The 23,751-nt window shown below is 50.5% G+C and overlaps 1 protein-coding gene across 1 annotated transcript; it reads right to left on the minus strand.

The window, feature by feature from the left end:
* Window positions 1-8,644: 8,644 nt before the first annotated feature.
* UMPS (uridine monophosphate synthetase) lies at window positions 8,645-23,354 on the minus strand. The gene is made up of 6 exons (XM_089661681.1): window positions 23,172-23,354; window positions 21,725-21,878; window positions 19,494-20,153; window positions 17,703-17,878; window positions 14,464-14,578; window positions 8,645-9,191 (listed from the first exon to the last, which is right to left on the minus strand). The coding sequence occupies exons 1-6, from the start codon at window positions 23,313-23,315 to the stop codon at window positions 9,016-9,018; spliced, it is 1,425 nt and encodes a 474-aa protein (XP_089517807.1). The 5' UTR covers window positions 23,316-23,354; the 3' UTR covers window positions 8,645-9,015.
* Window positions 23,355-23,751: the final 397 nt, after the last annotated feature.

The following is a 23,751-nucleotide window of genomic DNA, read 5'->3' on the forward strand; positions in this document are numbered from 1 at the left end:
GCTCCACTTTCTCCTTGTGCAAAATGACTGATCTTGTCTCCGCCCCCCTGTAGTGGGTGGAGCCTGCTGGGTCCTTCCCACGGCTCTGCTCTCTACTTGTGCGGGGGGACTGGTCTGGTCTCCGCCCCCCTCCTGTGGTGGGTGGAGCCTGCAGGGTCCTGCCCACAGCTCCACTTTCTCCTTGTGCAAAATGACTGATCTTGTCTCCGCCCCCCTGTAGTGGGTGGAGCCTGCTGGGTCCTTCCGATGGCTCTGGTCTCTACTTGTGCAGGGGGATTGGTCTGGTCTCCGCCCCCTCCTGTAATTTTCTGCAGTGGGTGGAGCCTGCTGGGTCCCTGCCACACCTCTGCACAGTATAGTGATGAACGTCACAACTACTTTTACAAGGTAATAGCTGAGTTTGCGAAGGCATTTGTTGCACAAATCGGGTTTATCATCTGTGAGACTATTTGGATTGAAATAAAAGTTGTCATTTGACATTAAACCCGGAAGAGAAATACATCTGTGATGAGTGCTTCCCGTACAATAACCCATCCCCGTCTGTAGTGACTACAGAGCCACGACTGTAAGTACGCTGCAAGTGAAAGTCATGACACCTCAAACCCAGTCATTACAATCCTACAGAAGATTTAACGTGTTCATATTAAAAGTAATTTCCGATTGATTTAAAACCGCAGATTTCAGTAAAATAACACGATGCTCCTGGTCCAGGCACTTCCTGTTATAGGGTGACAACCCTCTGGCCCTGTCACCTAGCTGTGCTTCTGTGTTGTCACCCTGTCACATGCCCTCCCCGTGGAGAATACAAGGGGCTGTGCTGATTTGTTCAGGTATGGTCCGCCATTGTCACCAGCAAGGAGCCAGTCTCGGCAACTACGGGCCAGAGAAGGGCTGCAGGAGATAATTGGGGTGAAAACTGTGAACTGGGGGGGGGGGGGGTATTTACTAAAACTGGAGAACCAATCAGCTTCCAGGATTTATTTTCAAAGCTCCATCGAACGAGCTGAAGCTGGAATCTGGTAGCCAATCAGCTTCCATGTTCGTGAATCTACCCCTCTGTGCACAGAACAAACTCAATGTCACCCAGTTGGAGTTTGTATCTGAGAGCTGAGACCGTGTACCGTGGCATGTGTGCCCCCTCTAGTGACCGCCTTGTGTTAGTGCACCTCTAACATGTTTGCAGTGATATGAATTTTTTATTTATTTATTTCAGGTACTTATATATCGCCGTCAGTATACACAGCGCTTTACATATATATTGTACATTCACCTCAGGCCCCGCCCCCGAGGAGCGCACAATCTAAGGTCCCTAACTCACATTCATACATACACATACTGGGGACAATTTAGACAGGAGCCGATTCACCTACCAGAATGTCTTTGGAGTGTGGGAGGAAACCGGAGGACCCAGAGGAAACCCACGCAGGCACAGAGAGACCATGCAAACTCCAGGCAGGTGCTGCTGTGGTTGGGATTCAAACCCACAAGCCCAGTACTGCCAGGCGGAAGTGCGAACCATTGATCTGCTGTGCTGCCCTGAGCGCCCCTTGCTGCAGGACTTCGGCCTCTTTGTAATGAGCACAATGGGAGTGCGCAGCGTGCCAGCAGGGCGGGCCGACCGCTCAGCGATTGCTACAACCGCTTCTGTTCGGCCAATCTTGTGATCCACATACAGTCACACCCCCTCCCCCCCCCCCTGCCAGCATGTCTGTCAGATTTGGCTTTTTGTTCCTCCATGTTTTGGTGTCATATCAATACAAACAAAAGAAATAAACACGAGAATGCCGAAACATTTGTCATGGCAGCAAGTTTCGGGGTGAAGTTATTGCACAGAATTGTGTGTGGGGGGGGGGGGGGGTGGTAAGATTTTTGGCCGCCATGACTGTAGCACCACCAAGGCCAGTAGATGCAAAATGCAGCCTGATCCATTACCAGCCTCCGCCTGTGATTGGCCAATTAAGGTGATTCTACAGATTTGTATAAAATAATAAACAGGTTCTACTTAAAGGAGACGTACCCCCGAAGCGTTATTGGCTGCACTTCTGTGAATCGCACTTCGTTCTGCATTCCTGTGACCCCTTTTCAGCTGTCAGCGGGCTGAAGCCACTCAGTCAGTCCAGACTGGGGAAAGATCCCGACTTTAAAGTCGGGATCCACCCCAGAGTCCGGAGCGGCACCTGGCTCAGCCTGTCAGCCACTCCCCCTCCGCAGACAGCGTGACTGACCATCCCGCTCTCTGCTCAGAGCGGCTGTGAGAGCCCAGCGGTCATGTGATCGCCGAGTTCGGGGGACCCATGCTGCATCCACCTAGGTAAGTAGGACAGCACTCTGCTCTCCCTTCCCTGCGTGTTCCAGTTGTTTACTATGGAGGATACACGTGAAGGCACACTCTGTGTTCATCCATAGACACACACAGCATGACTTGACCCCGCCCCCTCACAGAATTTGATTAACAGCAGGAACCAACGACTCCCTCTGCTGCCTATGTGTCCTGTGAGAGTGGAGAGAGCAGCTGCAGATAGCACAGCACTGTATCAAACTCAGGACTCAAGTAAGTATTGGGGGGGGGGGGGCATACGACTGATGGGATATTTACTACCTGAATACTGGGAGTGCAAGAAGTTCAATATTTTGCCTTTAGAATCACTTTAAGGAGCAGCTCCAAGCTGGGGAGATCATCACTCTGCTCTCTCCTCCTGTCAGGATTTGGCTGCCATCACCCAAGGACTACAGGAGAGTCCCGATTGGCTCCTAGTGCTCTCCCCTCCTTCCCAGGTGGCCTGCTACAATGCAGGAGAATACAGGGGGGTAATAGTGAGATGGATTCAGGTACTTATGTTAGTTCTTTGGGGTTAAATATATATTTTATATATTTTTTTTTTTTTTATTATTATTTATTTTTATATATACATACAGTTGTGTTCACAATAATATCCGTGTGATGAAAAAAGTGACTAAAGCTGCAAATCCTTCTAATCCTTTTATTTCCATCCACACAAATGCATTGGGAACACGACACATTCTATTCCAAATCACAACATGAAGAAAAATACATCAAATTTGTGTTGTTCCTCTAAAAAAAATGGAAGAAAAGTGAATATTAGACGGTTCAAAAAAATGGCCGTGTTTGTATTCTTCTTTACAAACTCCAACATTCACTATATAAACTGAGAAATGTTTGAAGATTTTGCTTTCCTTTGAATGACTTCATGAATATTTGGTTGTAGTCGCACTGTTTCTGAGAACTGCTGTACATCTGTGTTGCATGGAGTCCCCCAACTTCTGGCCCCTGTGATCAGGTATTCCAGCCCAGGATGATTGGACCACATTCCACAGTTCTTCTCTATTTCTTGGTTTGGCCTCAGAAACGGCATTTTTGATGTCACCCCACAAGTTTTCTATTGGATGAAGATCCGGAGATTGGGCTGGCCACTCCATAACGTCCATCTTGTTGGTCTGGAACCAAGATGTTGCACATTTACTGGTGTGTTTGGGGTCGTTGTCTTGTTGGAACACCCATTTCAAGGGCATTTCCTCTTCAGCATAAGGCAGCATGACCTCTTCAAGTATTCTGATGGATTCAAACTGATCCATGATCCCTGGTATGCGATAAATAGGCCCAACACCGTAGTATGAGAAACATCCCCATATCATGATGCTTGCACCACCATGCTTCACGGTCTTCACAGTGTCCTGTGGCTTGAATTCAGTGTTTGGGGGTCGTCTGACAAACTGTCTCCGCCCACTAGACCCAAAAAGAACAATCTTACTTCCATCTGTCCACAAAATGTTGCGCCATTTCTCTTTAGGCCGGTCAATGTGCTCTTTGGCAGATTGTAACCTCTTCAGCAGACGTCTTTTTCCCAACAGTGGGACTTTGCGGGGACTTCTTGCAGATAGCTTGGCTTCACATAGGCGTCTTCTAATTGTAACAGTCCTCACAGGGAACGTCACACCTTCTTTCATCTTCCTGGAGCTGATTGTTGGCTGAGTCCTCACAGGGAACGTCACACCTTCTTTCATCTTCCTGGAGCTGATTGTTGGCTGAGTCCTCACAGGGAACATCACACCTTCTTTCATCTTCCTGGAGCTGATTGTTGGCTGAGTCCGCCCCATGTTGGCTATTCTTCTATCCATTCCAATGGTAGTTTTTCGCTTTCTTCCTCATCTTTCAGGTTTTGGTTGCCATTTTAAAGCATTTGCCATCATTTTAGCTGAGCAGCCGATCATTTTCTGCACTTCTTTATATGTTTTCCCCTCCAATCAACTTTTTAATCAAGGTACGCTGTTCTTCTGAACAATGTCTGGAACCACCCATTTTCCTCAGAATTTCAGAGAGAAATGCACTGTAACCAGCATGTCCAACATTTGCTGCCTTCCTTCCCTAAATAAGGGCAATAATTGCCACCTGTTTATCAAAGAATGAATGACGTCACTAATAGAACTCCACACGGCTATTATTGTGAACACACCCCTTTCAATGAGTGATTCAATGACACAGAATCAGCAGCATGCATGTCATGACTGTCGGGTCTGTTGGATTTCTATGACTCTACTACACCTGCTAGGAAATTATCTGCCATGTAGAAATATCATTTCCACCAAAAACAGCGATTGATCCGGTTAGTGATGTCTGACGGCTAGTATTTTCAACACAACTGTATATATAAAGAATTTGTATTTGCTGAGAGTTCAGCTTTAAAGGAACAGTCCACCTTCTATACATACGAGGTTTCTGGTTATAAAATGAATCCTCAGACCCCTCCATGCCCATGGCGGCAGATCGGACTTGTAGAGAGCCTGCCAGTGATTTGCCCCCCCAGCCCCACCCACTGCGCTTTTCCTCCAGCCGTGTCTCTTCCTGGGTACAGACCTGAGGAAAGCTTTGCAAGAGTCTGATCACCTCGCCGCTGACGCCCCGCTGGTGGTTGCAATGCTCTGCAGGCTGTGCAGAAAATATTTAGCAAACACATTTTCTTTTTTTTTTTTTAAATCTGATCAATATTGGTGCATTTACAAAATTTTTGCAGAAGGTGGACGAGGCCTTTAAGCAGTGCTGTGACTACACTCCGCCCCCCCCCCCCCCCCCCCCACATAAGTAATGACATGGAGGACGCTGGCCGGGCCCCGCTGTCGCCTCCACCTTTCTGGTAAAGGCAAAGTGACGGCTGAGCTCCGAATGATCCTTCACACACAGCGGCCACAACAGATCCCGACAGCCTGCCTGACCCGAGCCGTGACCTGACGTTCCTCATCAGGAAATGAGCAACAGGTGAAATAAATGTAAAAAATACAGCAGTATTGGGGGATTCCAGCATCACGTCACTGGCAGTATGCACTGGGGGGGATCCTGGGGTCACGTGTCATTGGCAGTATGCATTGGGGGGGATCCTGGGGTCACGTGTCATTGGCAGTATGCACTGGGGGGGATCCTGGGGTCACGTGTCATTGGCAGTATGCATTTGGGGGATCCTGGGGTCACATGTCCCTAGCAGTATGCACTGGGGGGGATCCTGGGGTCACGTGTCACTGGCAGTATGCACTGGGGGGGGATCCTGGGGTCACGTGTCATTGGCAGTATGCATTGGGGGGGATCCTGGGGTCACGTGTCATTGGCAGTATGCATTTGGGGGATCCTAAGGGTCACGTGTCACTGGCAGTATGCATTGGGGGGATCCTGGGGTCACATGTCATTGGCAGTATGCATTGGGGGGGATCCTGGGGTCACGTGTCATTTGCAGTATGCATTTGGGGGATCCTGGGGTCACGTGTCATTGGCGTATGCATTGGGGGGATCCTGAGGTCACATGTTATTGGCAGTATGCATTGGGGGGATCCTGAGGTCACGTGTCACTGGCAGTATGCATTGAGGGGGATCCTGGGGTCACCTGTCACTGGCAGTATGCATTGGGAGGATCCTCCGGTCACATGTCATTGGGGGGGATCCTGGGGTCACGTGTCACTTTCAGTATGCATTGGGAGGGATCCTGGGGTCACGTGTCACTGGCAGTATGCATTGGGGGGATCCTGAGGTCACCTGTCACTGGCAGTATGCATTGGGGGGATACTGGAGTCACGTGTCATTGGCAGTTTGCATTGGGAGGATCCTGGGGTCACGTGTCACTGGCAGTATGCATTGGGGGGATCCTGGGGTCACATGTCATTGGGGGGGATCCTGGGGTCACGTGTCATTGGCGTATGCATTGGGGGGATCCTGGGGGTCATGTGTCATTGGCGTATGCATTGGGGGGATACTGGAGTCACGTGTCATTGGCAGTTTGCATTGGGAGGATCCTGGGGTCACGTGTCATTGGCAGTTTGCATTGGGGGGATCCTGAGGTCACGTGTCATTGGCAGCATGCATTGGGAGGATCCTGGGGTCACGTGTCATTGGCAGTATGCATTTGGGGGGGATCCTGGGGTCACGTGTCACTGGCAGTATGCATTTGGGGGATCCTAAGGGTCACGTGTCATTGGCAGTATGCATTGGGGGATCCCAGGGTCACGTGTCATTGGCAGTATGCATTGGGGGGATCCCGGGGTCACGTGTCATTGGCAGTATGCATTGGGGGGATCCTGAGGTCACGTGTCATTGGCGTATGCATTGGGGGGATCCTGGGGTCACCTGTCACTGGCAGTATGCATTGGGAGGATCCTCCGGTCACATGTCATTGGGGGGGATCCTGGGGTCACGTGTCACTTTCAGTATGCATTGGGAGGGATCCTGGGGTCACGTGTCACTGGCAGTATGCATTGGGGGATTCTGGGGTCACGTGTCATTGGCAGTATGCATTTGGGGGGAAAATGGGGTCACCTGTCACTGGCAGTATGCATTGGGGGGATACTGGAGTCACGTGTCATTGGCAGTTTGCATTGGGAGGATCCTGGGGTCACGTGTCATTGGCAGTTTGCATTGGGGGGATCCTGAGGTCACGTGTCATTGGCAGCATGCATTGGGAGGATCCTGGGGTCACGTGTCATTGGCAGTATGCATTTGGGGGATCCTAAGGGTCACGTGTCATTGGCAGTATGCATTTGGGGGATCCTGGGGTCACGTGTCATTGGCAGTATGCATTTGGGGGGGATCCTGGGGTCACGTGTCATTGGCAGTATGCATTTGGGGGATCCTGGGGTCACGTGTCATTGGCAGTATGCATTTGGGGGGGATCCTGGGGTCACGTGTCACTGGCAGTATGCATTTGGGGGATCCTAAGGGTCACGTGTCATTGGCAGTATGCATTGGGGGGATCCCGGGGTCACGTGTCATTGGCAGTATGCACTGGGGGGATCCCGGGGTCACGTGTCATTGGCAGTATGCATTGGGGGGGATCCCGGGGTCACGTGTCATTTGCAGTATGCATTTGGGGGATCCCAGGGTCACGTGTCATTGGCAGTATGCATTGGGGGGATCCTCCGGTCACATGTCATTGGGGGGGATCCTGGGGTCACGTGTCACTTTCAGTATGCATTGGGAGGGATCCTGGGGTCACGTGTCACTGGCAGTATGCATTGGGGGATCCTGGGGTCACGTGTCATTGGCAGTATGCATTTGGGGGGGATCCTGGGGTCACGTGTCATTGGCAGTATGCATTTGGGGGGAAACTGGGGTCACCTGTCACTGGCAGTATGCATTGGGGGGATCCTGGGGTCACGTCATTGGGGGGGATCCTGGGGTCACGTGTCACTGGCAGTATGCATTGGGGGGGATCCTGGGGTCACGTGTCACTGGCAGTATGCATTGGGGGGATCCTGGGGTCACGTGTCATTGGGGGGGATCCTGGGGTCACGTGTCATTGGCGTATGCATTGGGGGGATCCTGGGGGTCACGTGTCATTGGCAGTATGCATTGGGGGGATCCTGGGGTCACGTGTCATTGGCAGTATGCATTGGGGGGATCCCGGGGTCACCTGTCACTGGCAGCATGCATTGGGGGGATCCCGGGGTCACCTGTCACTGGCAGCATGCATTGGGGGGATCCCGGGGTCACCTGTCACTGGCAGTATGCATTGGGGGCCACCCTTCATTATTATTTTATAATTTATTTTTTTCTATTAAAAGGGGTCCATATATTAAATGATGATGTTGGAATAATAATAATAACGGCTAGTATACGGCCCTCTCTTCATTATTATTCCATCATCTTCTTCTACTAGTATATGGACTTATAATAATTATAACAAAATCATATAATAAAAGGTGGCCGTATACTAGCCAATAATCATTATTATTCTAATATTCTAATAAAAATATAATTATTGGCTAGTATACGGCCACCTTCATTATTATTATGAAAGATAGTCCATATTCTAATAGCCAATAATAACGAGCGTTGGTCCACATACTAGCCAATTAAAAAGGAAGAAAAAAAATGTTGAATGATCCATATAATATTAAAAATAATAATAATAAATCTTATAATAAAATAATAATAATAATAAATCTTATAATAAAATAATAATAATAAAGGCGGCCATATAGTAGCCAATAATTATATTATTATAATAATGAAGGACCATATACACTATATGCCCCCCCAGAATATTGTAGGCGGCCTGAACCAAACCCCCCCCCCCAGACATGATGGGATGTGAAGGGCGGATCAATAACGATTATTATACCTTAGTACAGAAATCGAAGACAATGATTGTGTCCCACCGGGATGATTTATTGGGGAAATGAAGTAAACCGTCATCTTCATCCTGGCACTCATCAATAATTGGAATGATACGGATTGTGAAATCAGAATATCGAGGGATGGAATTCACCAACAAATGAACAGAATTCTATCTTCACCAATGACAGAGGAGTGTCCCCCTCCCCCGACCATACCGTGTCCCCTCCCCCAACCATACCATGTCCCCCTCCCCCGACCATACAGTGTCCCCAGAAATACAATGCTACATCTACATCAGTGCAAAGCCCGGGGCCGCCGACCCCGCCCCCTTTCCAGCACCAAATCTCAGTCACCAGGGGGGCTGGTCAGCCGCATGACGTCTGCCTCCCGGCGCCGGCCAATCACTGTCCTCCGCTGATCCGGGACAGGTACGCCTCCCAGCCAGCTTTGCGGTACATCTCCGCTGCCTCGGTGGGGCTGCTGGCGGACAGGATCCCGCGGCCCACGATGATGATGTCAGATCCTTTGTTAGCGATGACCTCATGAGGCGTCTGATAGCGCTGGCCCAGATCATCTCCTGCAATGAGCGCACACAGGATCCGGTTATTGATCAGAAATTCTGGGAAGGAAATCTACAATTCGGGGGTTTTATATCAATAGAGAATTGGGCAAAATATATTTATATATTTTTTTAAGGCAATTTCAGAAAAATCTTTGTTCAGCACCGCCCCCCGCGGAGTCAGGGCTGGAGCTCTCCAATCAGCTGCCACTCATGGAGGGGGCATGGTGGACATTCGGTCTCAGTGTTCCTTCTCTACAGCAGGCTGATTGAGGGGAGGTAAAAACATAAGGAGACATTTATAAACTGGTGGTACGGCCGGACCACAGCCCCCGGCAGCGGCAGGTGTCAGCGAGGCGGTGAACATTAATTAGCAAACATTTCCCAGGTCTCCCCCCCCCCCCGCAGAATAAACCCATCCCCCAATGTGATGCCGAGTGCAGCTGAAGTGTTCCTGAACCCACAACAGGACCATCCGTCTGTAGATGCAGGAAAGCATGATTGTTATACTCACTGTGGAACCTGAGGGGTTAATCCTTTGCATTGTGTAAAAATGCTGTTTGATCCTGTCTTCTCTGAACCTACCTTTCTTCCCATGTCCCCCTCATCCCCCTCAATAGTACAAAGCTCTAGGAGTCACTCTGCACATGCTCAGTTTGGTGTGTATTGCTAGAAGTTTTTTTTTTCCTTGGGAGAGTGCATGTGATCAGCACAGGGCTAATCAGCACTGGACAGACAGAAGTCAGGGGTTCTGCATCCTGCTAGAGCAGAATGAAAGCTTCTCCTAAAGGCTTTAACCAGTGCTCTGCTGGACACTGATAGAAAGCACAAGACTGCTATATACTGCTGATGAGAAATGCGGGGTCCGGTGAGAGGGGATACAGGGAACGCGGGGTCCGGTGAGAGGGGATACAGGGAACGTGGGGTCCGGTGAGAGCCGGTACAGGGAACGCGGGCGCCGGGGAGAGCCGGTACAGGGAACGCGGGCGCCGGGGAGAGCCGGTACAGGGAACGCGGGCGCCGGGGAGAGCCGGTACAGGGAACGCGGGCGCCGGGGAGAGCCGGTACAGGGAACGCGGGCGCCGGGGAGAGCCGGTACAGGGAACGCGGGCGCCGGGGAGAGCCGGTACAGGGAACGCGGGCGCCGGGGAGAGCCGGTACAGGGAACGCGGGGGCCGGGGAGAGCCGGTACAGGGAACGCGCGGGCCGGGGAGAGCGGGTACAGGGAACGCGCGGGCCGGGGAGAGCGGGTACAGGGAACGCGCGGGCCGGGGAGAGCGGGTACAGGGAACGCGCGGGCCGGGGAGAGCGGGTACAGGGAACGCGCGGGCCGGGGAGAGCGGGTACAGGGAACGCGCGGGCCGGGGAGAGCGGGTACAGGGAACGCGGGGGCCGGGGAGAGCGGATATAGTGAACGCGGGGTCCGGGGACAGCGGATATAGTGAACGCGGGGTCCGGGGAGAGCGGATACAGGGAGTGCCCACCTGAGCTGCCTTTCAGTGTCACCCATAAGTGCCAATCAGTGCCATATATCAGTGTCATGTATCACTGCAGCCTCCTCAGCACACATCAGTGAAGGAGAAAAATCACTTATTTATGGAGCGAATATAAAGCGGCCGGTCCGGTGTTTCCTCCACCATGTCAGAATATCGGGCCGGCCGCTCAGCTGTTCTCTGCGGCAGGAACCTGTTCCTCAGTCCAGCGCTGTAGTCTTCCCGCCCGGCCTCTGTATCAGCCGGGGGCCCACTGCACATGTGCGAGAAGCGTTGCGCTTTGTGAATGGTCCGGTGTCTTCTAGGACACATGACAGGTCCCAGAAGGCTCTGGGCCATTCACAAAGTGCAGCGCTTCTCGCACATGTGCAGTGGGCCCCCGGCTGTCAAAGTCGGGTGCCCACTGTATAGGAAGGAGAACTCTGCGGAAGTGGGAGCGGGTACCTACTCCCCCACCCTCCCTAAAGGTTCGCAGTCTCCGGTCATCTCCTGTACAGTGTCCGCAGTCTCCGGTCATCTCCTGTACAGTGTCCGCAGTCTCCGGTCATCCCCTGTACCGTGTCCGCAGTCTCCGGTCATCCCCTGTACCGTGTCCGCAGTCTCCGGTCATCCCCTGTACCGTGTCCGCAGTCTCCGGTCACCTCCTGTACCGTGTCCGCAGTCTCCGGTCACCTCCTGTACCGTGTCCGCAGTCTCCGGTCACCTCCTGTACCGTGTCCGCAGTCTCCGGTCACCTCCTGTACCGTGTCCGCAGTCTCCGGTCACCTCCTGTACCGTGTCCGCAGTCTCCGGTCACCTCCTGTACCGTGTCCGCAGTCTCCGGTCACCTCCTGTACCGTGTCCGCAGTCTCCGGTCACCTCCTGTACCGTGTCCGCAGTCTCCGGTCACCTCCTGTACCGTGTCCGCAGTCTCTGGACATCTCCTGTACCGTGTCCGCAGTCTCTGGTCATCCCCTGTACTGTCCGCAGTCTCTGGTCATCTCCTGTACTATGTCTGCAGTCTCTGGTCATCTCCTGTACTATGTCCGCAGTCTCTGGTCATCTCCTGTACTGTGTCCGCAGTCTCTGGTCATCTCCTGTACTATGTCCGCAGTCTCTAATCATCCCCTGTACTGTGTCCGCAGTCTCTGGTCATCTCCTGTACTATGTCCGCAGTCTCTGATCATCTCCTGTACTATGTCCGCAGTCTCTGACCATCTCCTGTACTATGTCCGCAGTCTCTAATCATCTCCTGTACTGTGTCCGCAGTCTCTGGTCATCTCCTGTACTGTGTCCGCAGTCTCTGGTCATCTCCTGTACTGTGTCCGCAGTCTCTGGTCATCTCCTGTACTGTGTCCGCAGTCTCTGGTCATCTCCTGTACCGTGTCCGCAGTCTCTGGTCATCTCCTGTACCGTGTCCGCAGTCTCCGGTCACCTCCTGTACCGTGTCCGCAGTCTCCGGTCACCTCCTGTACCGTGTCCGCAGTCTCCGGTCACCTCCTGTACCGTGTCCGCAGTCTCCGGTCACCTCCTGTACCGTGTCCGCAGTCTCCGGTCACCTCCTGTACCGTGTCCGCAGTCTCCGGTCACCTCCTGTACCGTGTCCGCAGTCTCTGGACATCTCCTGTACCGTGTCCGCAGTCTCTGGTCATCCCCTGTACTGTCCGCAGTCTCTGGTCATCTCCTGTACTATGTCTGCAGTCTCTGGTCATCTCCTGTACTATGTCCGCAGTCTCTGGTCATCTCCTGTACTGTGTCCGCAGTCTCTGGTCATCTCCTGTACTGTGTCCGCAGTCTCTGGTCATCTCCTGTACTGTGTCCGCAGTCTCTGGTCATCTCCTGTACTGTGTCCGCAGTCTCTGGTCATCTCCTGTACTATGTCCGCAGTCTCTGACCATCTCCTGTACTATGTCCGCAGTCTCTAATCATCTCCTGTACTATGTCCGCAGTCTCTGGTCATCTCCTGTACTGTGTCCGCAGTCTCTGGTCATCTCCTGTACTGTGTCCGCAGTCTCTGGTCATCTCCTGTACTGTGTCCGCAGTCTCTGGTCATCTCCTGTACTGTGTCCGCAGTCTCTGGTCATCTCCTGTACTGTCCGCAGTCTCCGGTCATCTCCTGTACTGTGTCCGCAGTCTCTGGTCATCTCCTGTACTATGTCCGCAGTCTCCGGTCATCTCCTGTACTGTGTCTGCAGTCTCCAGTCATCTCCTGTACTATGTCCGCAGTCGATTGGTTCAGAATATTTTTTTCTGGTTTCTCTCCTAGGCGCGTCTTATGGAGCGAAAAATACGGTAATATCCATTAATGAATATGAATTTATTTTCAGCACATTTCGGCCAATAGGCGGCTTTCACTCTGAACAAATTATGAAGCGATTTTGCATTAAAAACGAAAAAAAAATTAAAAAATAACTGTCCATTTCTTTTTGGCCAAATCCATACTGAATTTTTGGTTTAAGAATTTTCTATTTCGGTGCACCACTAACTGTACAACCACCGCGGTATTCTCCGGGGTCTCAGCTTTCAGAAAATATATGATTTGGAGGCCTAAAATGGGGGGGAAATTATAAAAAAAAAATAACTTGCATGCTAAAAGCTCCAGCTGTCCGAAATTAGCCCCTCCCCCGCTGAGAAGGACCACTGTGAGAATGAATGTCCACCCCCTCTGTGAGTGGCAGCTGATTGGACAGCTCAAGCAGGGGGGGCGGTGCTGAATAAAGACTTTTCTGAAACTGAAAAATAGTTACTTATGTTAACCACTTCAGCTCCGGAAGATTTCCCCTCCCCCCCTTCCTGACCGGCCATTTATTGGGATACGGCGCTGCATTACTTTAAACGACAATTGCGCGGTCATGCAACGCAGCACCAAAATGAAGTACCTCCTGTTTTCCCCACAGACATTCTTTTATTGTTATTTGATCACCTCTGCGGTTTTTACTTTTTGCGTTATAATACAAAAAAAAACATTTAAAAAAAAAAATAAAAAAAAAATAAAATATTTTTTTTTTATTTTCTACTATAAAGCAGCCAGTAAATTTTTTTTTGAAAAAACAAAACATTTTTCATAAATTTAGGCCAAAATGTATTTTGCGCCACATTTTTGTTAACCGCTTTCCCACCGCCCAATAGCAGATAAACCGCTACAGGGCAGCAGGGGTGCGCAAAATCATGTATATATACACACATGTGCAGGGGCGGACTGACCATTTGGAAACTCAGGCACTGCCCGAGGGCCCGGGGTCAGTAGGGGGCCCCATGAGATGCCCCTGGTACCTTTTTCATAGGCTTTTTTTAATTTGGCCAAGGACACAGGGGCCCCATGATCCCCTATTGCCCGGGGGCCCCATGAGTTGTCAGTCCGCCCCTGTACATGTGACTTTGCGTGTCCGGGTAGGGGGCACACGCAGGCCCTACTCACGCCGCTAATCGCGGCTCCAGCTGTCAATCACCAGATCCCGGCCAGTGATGACTCGCCACCACCCGGTGATCGCCGATGGAGGGAGAGAACTGTATGTAAACAACGCAGCTCCTGCACGCTGCTTTGTATGGCTCTGTATAGAAGAGCCATACAAAGCAGTGTGCTTACAGTTGAAAGCCCTAACACAGCACACAGTTAACCCTTTGATGGCCCCAGATGTTAACCCCTTCCTGCCCAGTGCCATTAGTACAGTGTCAGGGCTTTTTATTATCACTGATCACTGTATTGGGGGATTGACACCAAGTCAGTTCCCCCCTGGACCAGTAATGGCGGCGATCAGCCGCATAACGCATGAAGAAGCTGAAATATAAAAGAAAAACCAAAACGCCCAACAATTCACCTCCCGGCTGCATCTGGACTCCTGGAGTGAGGTGGAGGAACTCGGGTTTGTCGCTGATTTTGCATCCTGAGATGAAGCCAAATACGAAGGTTGGATGATCTTCGGCCAACTTCACCTGAAACGAGACACCGTACAGAGTGACAGCGAGGGGAGCGGATTGGGGGGAGCGGATTGGGGGGGCGGGGCAATACTCAGAATCAGGGAACAGATGCGGCTGCACGTGGAGGACCCGTCCTTCAAGCCGACAATTATTATTACTGACTGTCCATAATTACAAAGCGGACGCGGTAACACGCGTGGTCAGAACGGCGCCAGTTGCACAGCTCCCAATGTACACAGGACGAGCTCTTTTGGCACACTGACTCATGACCATCGGTGCTCCCTGTGACCGTGCATTCTGCCTTGTTACAAAAAGGAGTCTCCAAACTTTTTTGATACCACCTCGTGTTGCGATGACTCCAACGCTTCTACAGCCTATAGTTACTCTCGTGGATCTTTATTCCACGGCTGTGACTTCCTGTGGAATCAGAGCCGCCTCTCCACTGCACATGCGTGAGACATCGCGGCACAGCGAGACCGGAACTGGGAGGTTCCTGGGACGTGTGGACAAGCAACATCATTCTTACGTGGGCTACGCAGGAGAGAGCGGGAGCAGGGATAGAGAGAAGAAGGAAAAAGAAGAAAAAAAAAAATAGAGAAAAAGAAAAAAAAAGTACTCTTGCCCAACTAAAAAAATAAAAATAACGAGTGGGAGCAGGTATAGAGAGGAAAAAAAAAAAAAGAAAAAACAAAAACAAAACGAAAAAAAAAAAGAAAAGAAAAAAGTACCCTTGCCCAATTAAAAAAAAATAAAATAAAAAGAGTGGGAGCAGGTATAGAGAAGGAAAAAAAAAAAAAAAAAGAGAAGAGAAAAGAAAAAAAGAAAAAGAAGAAAAAAAAAGAAAAGAAAAAAGTACCCTTGCCGAATTAAAAAAATAAAAGTATAGAGGGAAAAAAAAAAAAAAAAAAAAAAAGGAAGAAGAAAGAAAGAAGGAAGGAAGAAAGAAGGAAGGAAGAAAGAAGGAAGGAAGAAAGAAGGAAGAAAGAAAGAAGGAAAGAAGGAAGAAAGAAGGAAGAAAGAAAGAAGGAAAGAAGGAAGAAAGAAGGAAGAAAGAAAGAAGGAAAGAAGGAAGAAAGAAGGAAGAAAGAAAGAAGGAAAGAAGGAAGGAAGAAGGAAGAAAGAAGAAGGGAGAAGGAAAAAGAAGGAAGGAAGAAAGAAGGAGGAAGAAAGAAGAAGGAAGAAAGAAGAAGGAAGAAAGAAGAAGGAAGAAAGAAGAAGGAAGAAAGAAGAAGGAAGAAAGAAGAAGGAAGAAAGAAGAAGGAAGAAAGAAGAAGGAAGAAAGAAGAAGGAAGAAAGAAGAAGGAAGAAAGAAGAAGGAAGAAAGAAGAAGGAAGAAAGAAGAAGGAAGAAAGAAGAAGGAAGAAAGAAGAAGGAAGAAAGAAGAAAGAAGAAAGAAGAAAGAAGAAAGAAGAAGGAAGAAAGAAGAAGGAAGAAAGAAGAAGGAAGAAAGAAGAAGGAAGAAAGAAGAAGGAAGAAAGAAGAAGGAAGAAAGAAGAAGGAAGAAAGAAGAAGGAAGAAAGAAGAAGGAAGAAAGAAGAAGGAAGAAAGAAGAAGGAAGAAAGAAGAAGGAAGAAAGAAGAAGGAAGAAAGAAGAAGGAAGAAAGAAGGAAGGAAGAAAGAAGGAAGGAAGAAAGAAGGAAGGAAGAAAGAAGGAAGGAAGAAAGAAGGAAGGAAGAAAGAAGGAAAGAAGGAAGGAAGAAAGAAGGAAGGAAGAAAGAAGGAAGGAAGAAAGAAGGAAAGAAGGAAGGAAGAAGGAAGAAAGAAGAAGGAAGAAAGAAGGAAGAAAGAAGAAGGGAGAAGGAAAAAGAAGGAAGGAAGAAAGAAGGAGGAAGAAAGAAGAAGGAAGAAAGAAGAAGGAAGAAAGAAGAAGGAAGAAAGAAGGAGGAAGAAAGAAGGAGGAAGAAAGAAGGAGGAAGAAAGAAGAAGGAAGAAAGAAGAAGGAAGAAAGAAGAAGGAAGAAAGAAGAAGGAAGAAAGAAGAAGGAAGAAAGAAGAAGGAAGAAAGAAGAAGGAAGAAAGAAGAAGGAAGAAAGAAGAAGGAAGAAAGAAGAAGGAAGAAAGAAGAAGGAAGAAAGAAGAAGGAAGAAAGAAGAAAGAAGAAGGAAGAAAGAAGAAGGAAGAAAGAAGAAGGAAGAAAGAAGAAGGAAGAAAGAAGAAGGAAGAAAGAAGAAGGAAGAAAGAAGAAGGAAGAAAGAAGAAGGAAGAAAGAAGAAGGAAGAAAGAAGAAGGAAGAAAGAAGAAAGAAGAAGGAAGAAAGAAGAAGGAAGAAAGAAGAAGGAAGAAAGAAGAAGGAAGAAAGAAGAAGGAAGAAAGAAGAAAGAAGAAGGAAGAAAGAAGAAGGAAGAAAGAAGAAGGAAGAAAGAAGAAGGAAGAAAGAAGAAAGAAGAAAGAAGAAGGAAGAAAGAAGAAGGAAGAAAGAAGAAGGAAGAAAGAAGAAGGAAGAAAGAAGAAGAAGGAAGCAGGAAGAAGAAGAAGAAGAAGATGAAGATATATAAAAAGTACCCTTGCCCAATTAAAAAAAATAAAAAAAAAAGGCGTGAGAGCAGGTAGAGAAGGAAAAAAAAAAGAAAAAAAAAGAAAAGAAGATATATAAAAAGGACCCTTGCCCAATTAATAAATAAATAAAACCACCACCATGGCACGTGTTATCACATGACCTCGTCCCAGCATGCAATGCTGCAGGACTGCCAGGGCTGTATATGGTCACATGATGGAGGGGATGACACCATAAACTCTGTGTAAGCTCTGACATGGAGCTTACACAGGGATCCGCCCCCAGGAGGGATGGCCTGGCAGAGCAGTATGGGGGGGGGGGGGGGGAGGGTTAGTAAGAGACTTGGTAACACCAAAGAACACATTGAACTTTCACACTGAAGCCAGAACACAGGAAGGAAATGATGGGATCACAGGGGGTCCCCATCCCCTCACAATACAGGGGCCAGAATACATTGGGGGGGGGTTCTGTTCAGAGCAGGACTGCATAGATCCCAGGGGGAAGGGAAACCTTGGCAGTCCAGCTGCATGGAAATAAAATGTCCCATGAGGCATTGCAAGACTGGCAGCCACAGGCACGACTCCTAGGGAAAGCGGCACGATGGGATTTGTAGTTCCCCATCCCCCCCCCCCACCCCAATACTCACAGCCGCCTTGGTGTAATCTCCGGTGGCGAGGGACCCCTGAGAACTCATCTCTGCGATCACAAGGCAGCCCCGACCCAGAGGCTCACCTACCGCCTGCAGGCCTTGTACCACCCCGGGGCCCGGCACCACGTGGGCGTTCACCACATCGGACCAGGAAGAGATTTTATAGAGGCCCCCTGCAGGACAGAGAAGGAACAAATCAATAATGTGGACACACCAGAGCTGAACCACGAGGACTGATGACATTTCATTCTCATGTCAGTGAAGTTCTGCTCATGGGGGGGGGGGATGCTGGGCTTAAAGGATAAGTCCGCCATCTTTAGGATGTAACATGACACCACTGAACATCCCCCCCGCGCCACCTCCCCTCCACCTGGGAGTTTCAGGATTCTTTTTTTTTTTTTTTCCTGAAGAGTTGGTGTGAGGCTCCGCCCAGAGAGTTGCGTCATCTGTTCACCACGGCAGAGGAGTTCATAGCTCTCAGGAAACACAAGCGTGGTGACGTCACCGCACCTGTAGTCCGCTGATTGCATCCTCTGGCGCCTCCTCCCAGCTTCCTCCTCCTATCTGCTCTCCTGTTGGCAGCCCAGAACGCTGTGCAGGCGCCTGGCACGTCCTTAGCAACCGATGGCATCATCAGTCGGTAAGACGTCAGCATTCTGGGTTCCCGACAGGAGGAGAAAGCTGGGAGGAGGTGCAGGCTGTGGTCGTTATGCAGATAGGAGGGAGAGAATACAGCCTGCACCTCCTCCCAGCTTTCTCCTCCTATCTATATCCCATCCTGTCGGCAACCCAGAAAGCTGTGCAGGCGCCTGGAATGTCCTTAGCAACCGTTGTTTGGTAGGACGTGGGCGAGCAGCTTGCACGGTTTTCTGGGTTGCCAACAGCCAAAATGCTGTGCAGGCGCCTGGCATGTCCTTAGCAACCAATGGCATCATCGGTTGGTAAGGTATCAGCATGCCGGGTTGCCGACAGGAGTACAGATAGGAGGAGGTGCAGGATGTGCTTGGCATGCAGAAAGGAGGGGGAGAGCACAGCCTGCACCTCCTCCCATCTGTTCTCCTGTTGGCAACCCAGAACGCTGTGCAGGAGCCCGGCATGTCGTTAGCAATCAATGACATCATCGGTTGGTAAGACATCAGCATTCTGGGTTGCCGACAGGAGTACAGATAGGAGGAGAAAGCTGGGAGGAGGCACGGGCTGTGCTCTCTACCTCCTGTCTGTATACCGAGCACAGCCTGCACCTCCTCCCAGCTTTCTCCTCCGATCTGTACTCATGCGGACAACCTGGAAAGCTGTGCAAGCGCCTGGAATGTCCTTAGCAACCAATGATGTCATTGTTTGGTAGGACGTGGGCGGCCAGCTTGCACGGCTTTCTGAGTTGCCAACAGGAGTACAGAAAGGGGGAGAAATGTCCTTAGCAACCGATTAAATCATCGGTTGGTAAGACCTCAGCATCCCGGGTTGCCGACAGGAGTACAGATAGGAGGAGAAAGCTGGGAGGAGGCGTGGGCTGTGCTCTCTCCCTCCTGTCTGTATACTGGAGTCAAGACAGAACACACTCCGATCCGAATGTACAGGGTTTGATTACCTCCCCCTATTGGGGGGGGGGGGGGGGGGGGGGGTGGTAATCAAACCCTACACAGCCTTAATCTGAGAGTTGTGTCATCTCCTTGATGCAGACAGGAGCTGTGGGGAGGGGAGAGCATGGCCCTAGATGGTGCTAGAAGGGGGGGGGATTTGCACTGGGGGGGGGGGGGTGTTGTGCTAGAAACAACCAGAGGCTCTCACCCTTATACTGGTGTTTCACCGTGTTCCCAATGTCAGCGAACTTCCGATCCTCGAATATCAGGAAGTGGTGTTGGTCGGCGAGCTCTCGGAGCCGGGAGCCGATGTCAGCAGTGAAGTTGATCAGAATGTCCACATGAGTCTTCAGCATGCAGATGGAGGGTCCCAGCTCTGCGGCCAGCCAGAGAAGTCGCGCCGGGTCGGTGACGTCCGCCGATACGCAGAGATTACTCCGCTTCTTCTCCACGATGGCGAGGAGTCGCTTGGCCAGCGGGTGGGCCCCCGGGAGGGCAGCACGGGAGGCGTAGCTCAGGGTGGCGCAGGGTTTCTTCCCTGGCTCAGGCGGCGGCCCGGTGACCTTGTTCTCCCGGACGAACCTGCGGACGCTCTCCACCATCTCCGCGTCCACCTTCCCCAGACGCTGCAGGAGGTCCAGGAGCTGCGTCAGAGTGCTGACCGCATGCAGCCGGATCCCGTTCTCTGCCAACCTCTCCCGGCCACCCTGCTCTCTGTCCACCAAGACGATGGCGTCCGTCACCCGCAGACCCTCCTTCTCCAACACCTCCGCCGTCTCCAGGACACTCGAGCCGCTGGTCACTACATCTTCAATGATCAGACAGGTCTCCCCGGGGACGATCGTTCCTTCAACGAGCTTCTTCGTTCCTGAAAGGGGACAGAAATGAAGGATAATGAATGAAGTGACTTAACTCCTCCCAGCTGTAGAGAACACAGGCCTGGCAAGGGATAGGAGACAACCTGCACCGGGTTCAAGACAACCCAAAACATAATCTTCACCTGCGATAGAATCACTTCACATAGATGGTGACATCGGATGTGCTACACATGCCCCAAAAAAGGTTAATAGAAGTACACAGGATGTGTGTAGTACATTCAGTCCTTCCGGCCCTCCGTCATGTCCCCCCGTCCCTCCATCATGTCCCCCCCCATCCCTCCGTCATGTCCCCCCGTCCCTCCATCATGTCCCCCCCTCCCTCATGTCCCCTCCGTCATGTCCCCCCCCATCCCTCCGTCATGTCCTTCCATCCCTCCCTCCGTCATGTCCCCCCCGTCCCTCCATCATGTCCCCCCTGCCATGTCCCCCCCATCCCTCCATCATGTCCCCCCTGCCATGTCCCCCCCATCCCTCTATCATGTCCCCCCCTCCCTCCGTCATGTCCTTCCATCCATCCCTCCGTCATGTCCCCCCCCCATCCCTCCCAACTGCAGCCAATTCTGGGCTCTGAAAACGAAGTAGGGAGTTGCTGTGTACATCTCAGCTCTAGTAGCCGCCGAGGAACGAGCCATCCGAATCAATGTTAACCAAGAGTTCAGGTGGAGGAAGAGAGGACAAGTGACAATGTTACTTTGTATCTCTATCTCCCGTCTGATCGATGTTTATAAACAATGTTACTTTGTATCTCTCCATCTCCCGTCTGATCGATGTTTATAAACAATGTTACTTTGTATCTCTATCTCCCGTCTGATCGATGTTTATAAACAATGTTACTTTGTATCTCTCTCTCCCGTCTGATCGATGTTTATAAACAATGTTACTTTGTATCTCTCTATCTCCCGTCTGATCGATGTTTATAAACAATGTTACTTTGTATCTCTCTATCTCCCGTCTGATCGATGTTTATAAACAATGTTACTTTGTATCTCTCTATCTCCCGTCTGATCGATGTTTATAAACAATGTTACTTTGTATCTCTCCATCTCCCGTCTGATCGATGTTTATAAACAATGTTACTTTGTATCTCTATCTCCCGTCTGATCGATGTTTATAAACAATGTTACTTTGTATCTCTATCTCCCGTCTGATCGATGTTTATAAACAATGTTACTTTGTATCTCTCTATCTCCCGTCTGATCGATGTTTATAAACAATGTTACTTTGTATCTCTCTATCTCCCGTCTGATCGATGTTTATAAACAATGTTACTTTGTATCTCTCTATCTCCCGTCTGATCGATGTCTATAAACAATGTTACTTTGTATCTCTCCATCCCCCTTCTGATCGATGTTTATAAACAATGTTACTTTGTATCTCTCCATCTCCCGTCTGATCGGTGTTTATAAACAATGTTACTTTGTATCTCTCTATCTCCCGTCTGATTTTTTATTCACACAATACAAATGTTCACAGGCTGACTGGAAAGCAGATGATGTGTGAATAGTGTACATGGGGGGAGAGGGAAGAAGGGGGAGGGGGTCACCCAGACAGGATGGCTTACCATAGTCCTTGGCCTCCTTCCTGCGGATCAGCATGGGCACTCCGTGTTTGGCACAGATGAGGGTGGCGAGGGGCAGGGCGGTGTATGGCACTCCGCATACCGAGCCGTACTGAACACCGCCATCCTGGGAGGTCTGGTAGAGAAGATCCGCCACCTGGGGGAGGAGACAATTATTATACAGTATATATTATACAGTCAGACTGTCCAATCAGAGCAGAAACAGCAAACTCCACTATCAGATGTATGACGTGTGGGGGATGGGAAGCTGCAGAATATCGCGCTACACCCCCCCCCATAGGATAGAGGGGGGCAGAATGTCATCACAGAATAATAATATACGATTCTACATCCTCCCAACATCTCCGCGTCCTACAGATCTGTACATACACTTCACAACCGCCCACCGATTCCCCTCCCCCTCCTACAGATCTGAACATACACTTCACAACCGCCCACCGATTCTCCTCCCCCCCCCCTACAGATCTGTACATACACTTCACAACCGCCCACCGATTCTCCTCCCCCCCTACAGATCTGTACATACACTTCACAACCGCCCACCGATTCTCCTCCCCCCCCCCCCTACAGATCTGTACATACACTTCACAACCGCCCACCGATTCTCCTCCCCCCCCCCCCCCCACAGATCTGTACATACACTTCACAACCGCCCACCCCCCTCTCTGTAAATACACCTTCCATGTTCCCCCCCAAGTCCATATACACCTTTTACACCCCCCCGCCCCACTCCATATTATTGTTATTATATAGTATTTATATAGCGGCAGAAGGTTTGCTCAGCGCTGTACATTATAGTGGGGACAGAACATGAGACAAGACAGTAACAATACAATACACGAGGGGTTCAAGGGTCCTGATCCTGGGAGCTTACAATCTAGGATTGGTGGGAGGAGTGGAGGAATTTAGTTGTTAGGTGAGGTTGGCTTATATACACCTTCCACGCCCCTCCCCCTCTCCGTATATACACCTTCCACGCCCCTCCCCCTCTCCGTATATACACCTTCCACGCCCCTCTCCGTATATACACCTTCCACGCCCCTCCCCCTCTCCGTATATACACCTTCCACCCCCCTCTCCATATATACACCTTCCACGCCCCTCTCCGTATATACACCTTCCACGCCCCTCCCCCTCTCCGTATATACACCTTCTACGCCCCTCTCCGTATATACACCTTCCACGCCCCTCCCCCTCTCCGTATATACACCTTCCACTCCCCTCCCCCTCTCCATATATACACCCTCCACGCCCCTCTCCGTATGCACCTTCCACGCCCCTCACCCTCTTCAGTGCCCCTCCCCCTGCATATACACCTTCCACGCCCCTCCCCCTATACACTTTCTATGCTCCCCTTTCCGTATCACCCTCCTACACAATACCTACCCCCTCCCACCCCTTCCATATCCCCTCTGTCCCTCCCCCTCACCTGGTTGAGGAGGGTCGGGTGGGACACGATGACTCTCAGGTCGAAGTACACCGGGGAGGAGATGCCGCTTTTCAGCTGGAAGCAGCCGAATTTCAGAGCCTCCACCCGGTGCAGCTCCGCCGCCAGAGAGCCCAGAGCTTCCATGTGTGCCACGTGCGGGAGACTTCCGGCGCGCCGCGATGACGTCAGAGAGCCGCTAACGGCTGGACATTGTGCTTCCCCGAGACTGACAGCAGAGGGAGCCAGAGAGCGCGCAGCGTCACCCCGCCGGTCCGGGGTCCCGGATTTATGTATAACGAGAGAAATCCCATCCATCGTATATATTTATATCACCGGATTATATATACACCCCCCTCCCCCGGGTATACAATATATATATACACCCCCCTCCCCCGGGTATACAATATATATATACACCCCCCTCCCCCGGGTATACAATATATATATACACACACCCCTCCCCCGGGTATACAATATATGTACACCCCCCTCCCCCGGGTATACAATATATATATACACACACCCCTCCCCCGGGTATACAATATATATATATACACCCCCCTCCCCCGGGTATACAATA

The sequence above is a fragment of the Staurois parvus genome, unplaced genomic scaffold, assembly GCF_062004578.1.
Source record: "Staurois parvus isolate SC_StPar_1 unplaced genomic scaffold, SC_StPar_1.0 ptg001366l, whole genome shotgun sequence".
Classification (NCBI taxonomy): domain Eukaryota; kingdom Metazoa; phylum Chordata; class Amphibia; order Anura; family Ranidae; genus Staurois; species Staurois parvus.

Coding starts and splice junctions, on each gene's coding strand:
- UMPS (XM_089661681.1), bottom strand. CDS start 23,315: ATGGAAGCTCTGGGCTCTCTGGCGGCGGAGCTGCACCGGGTGGAGGCT. Junction 14,579..17,702: donor GAGATTACACCAAGGCGGCT/GTGAGTATTGGG, acceptor GTCTCGTTTCAG/GTGAAGTTGGCCGAAGATCA. Junction 9,192..14,463: donor AGTCCAGATGCAGCCGGGAG/GTGAATTGTTGG, acceptor CGCTCATTGCAG/GAGATGATCTGGGCCAGCGC.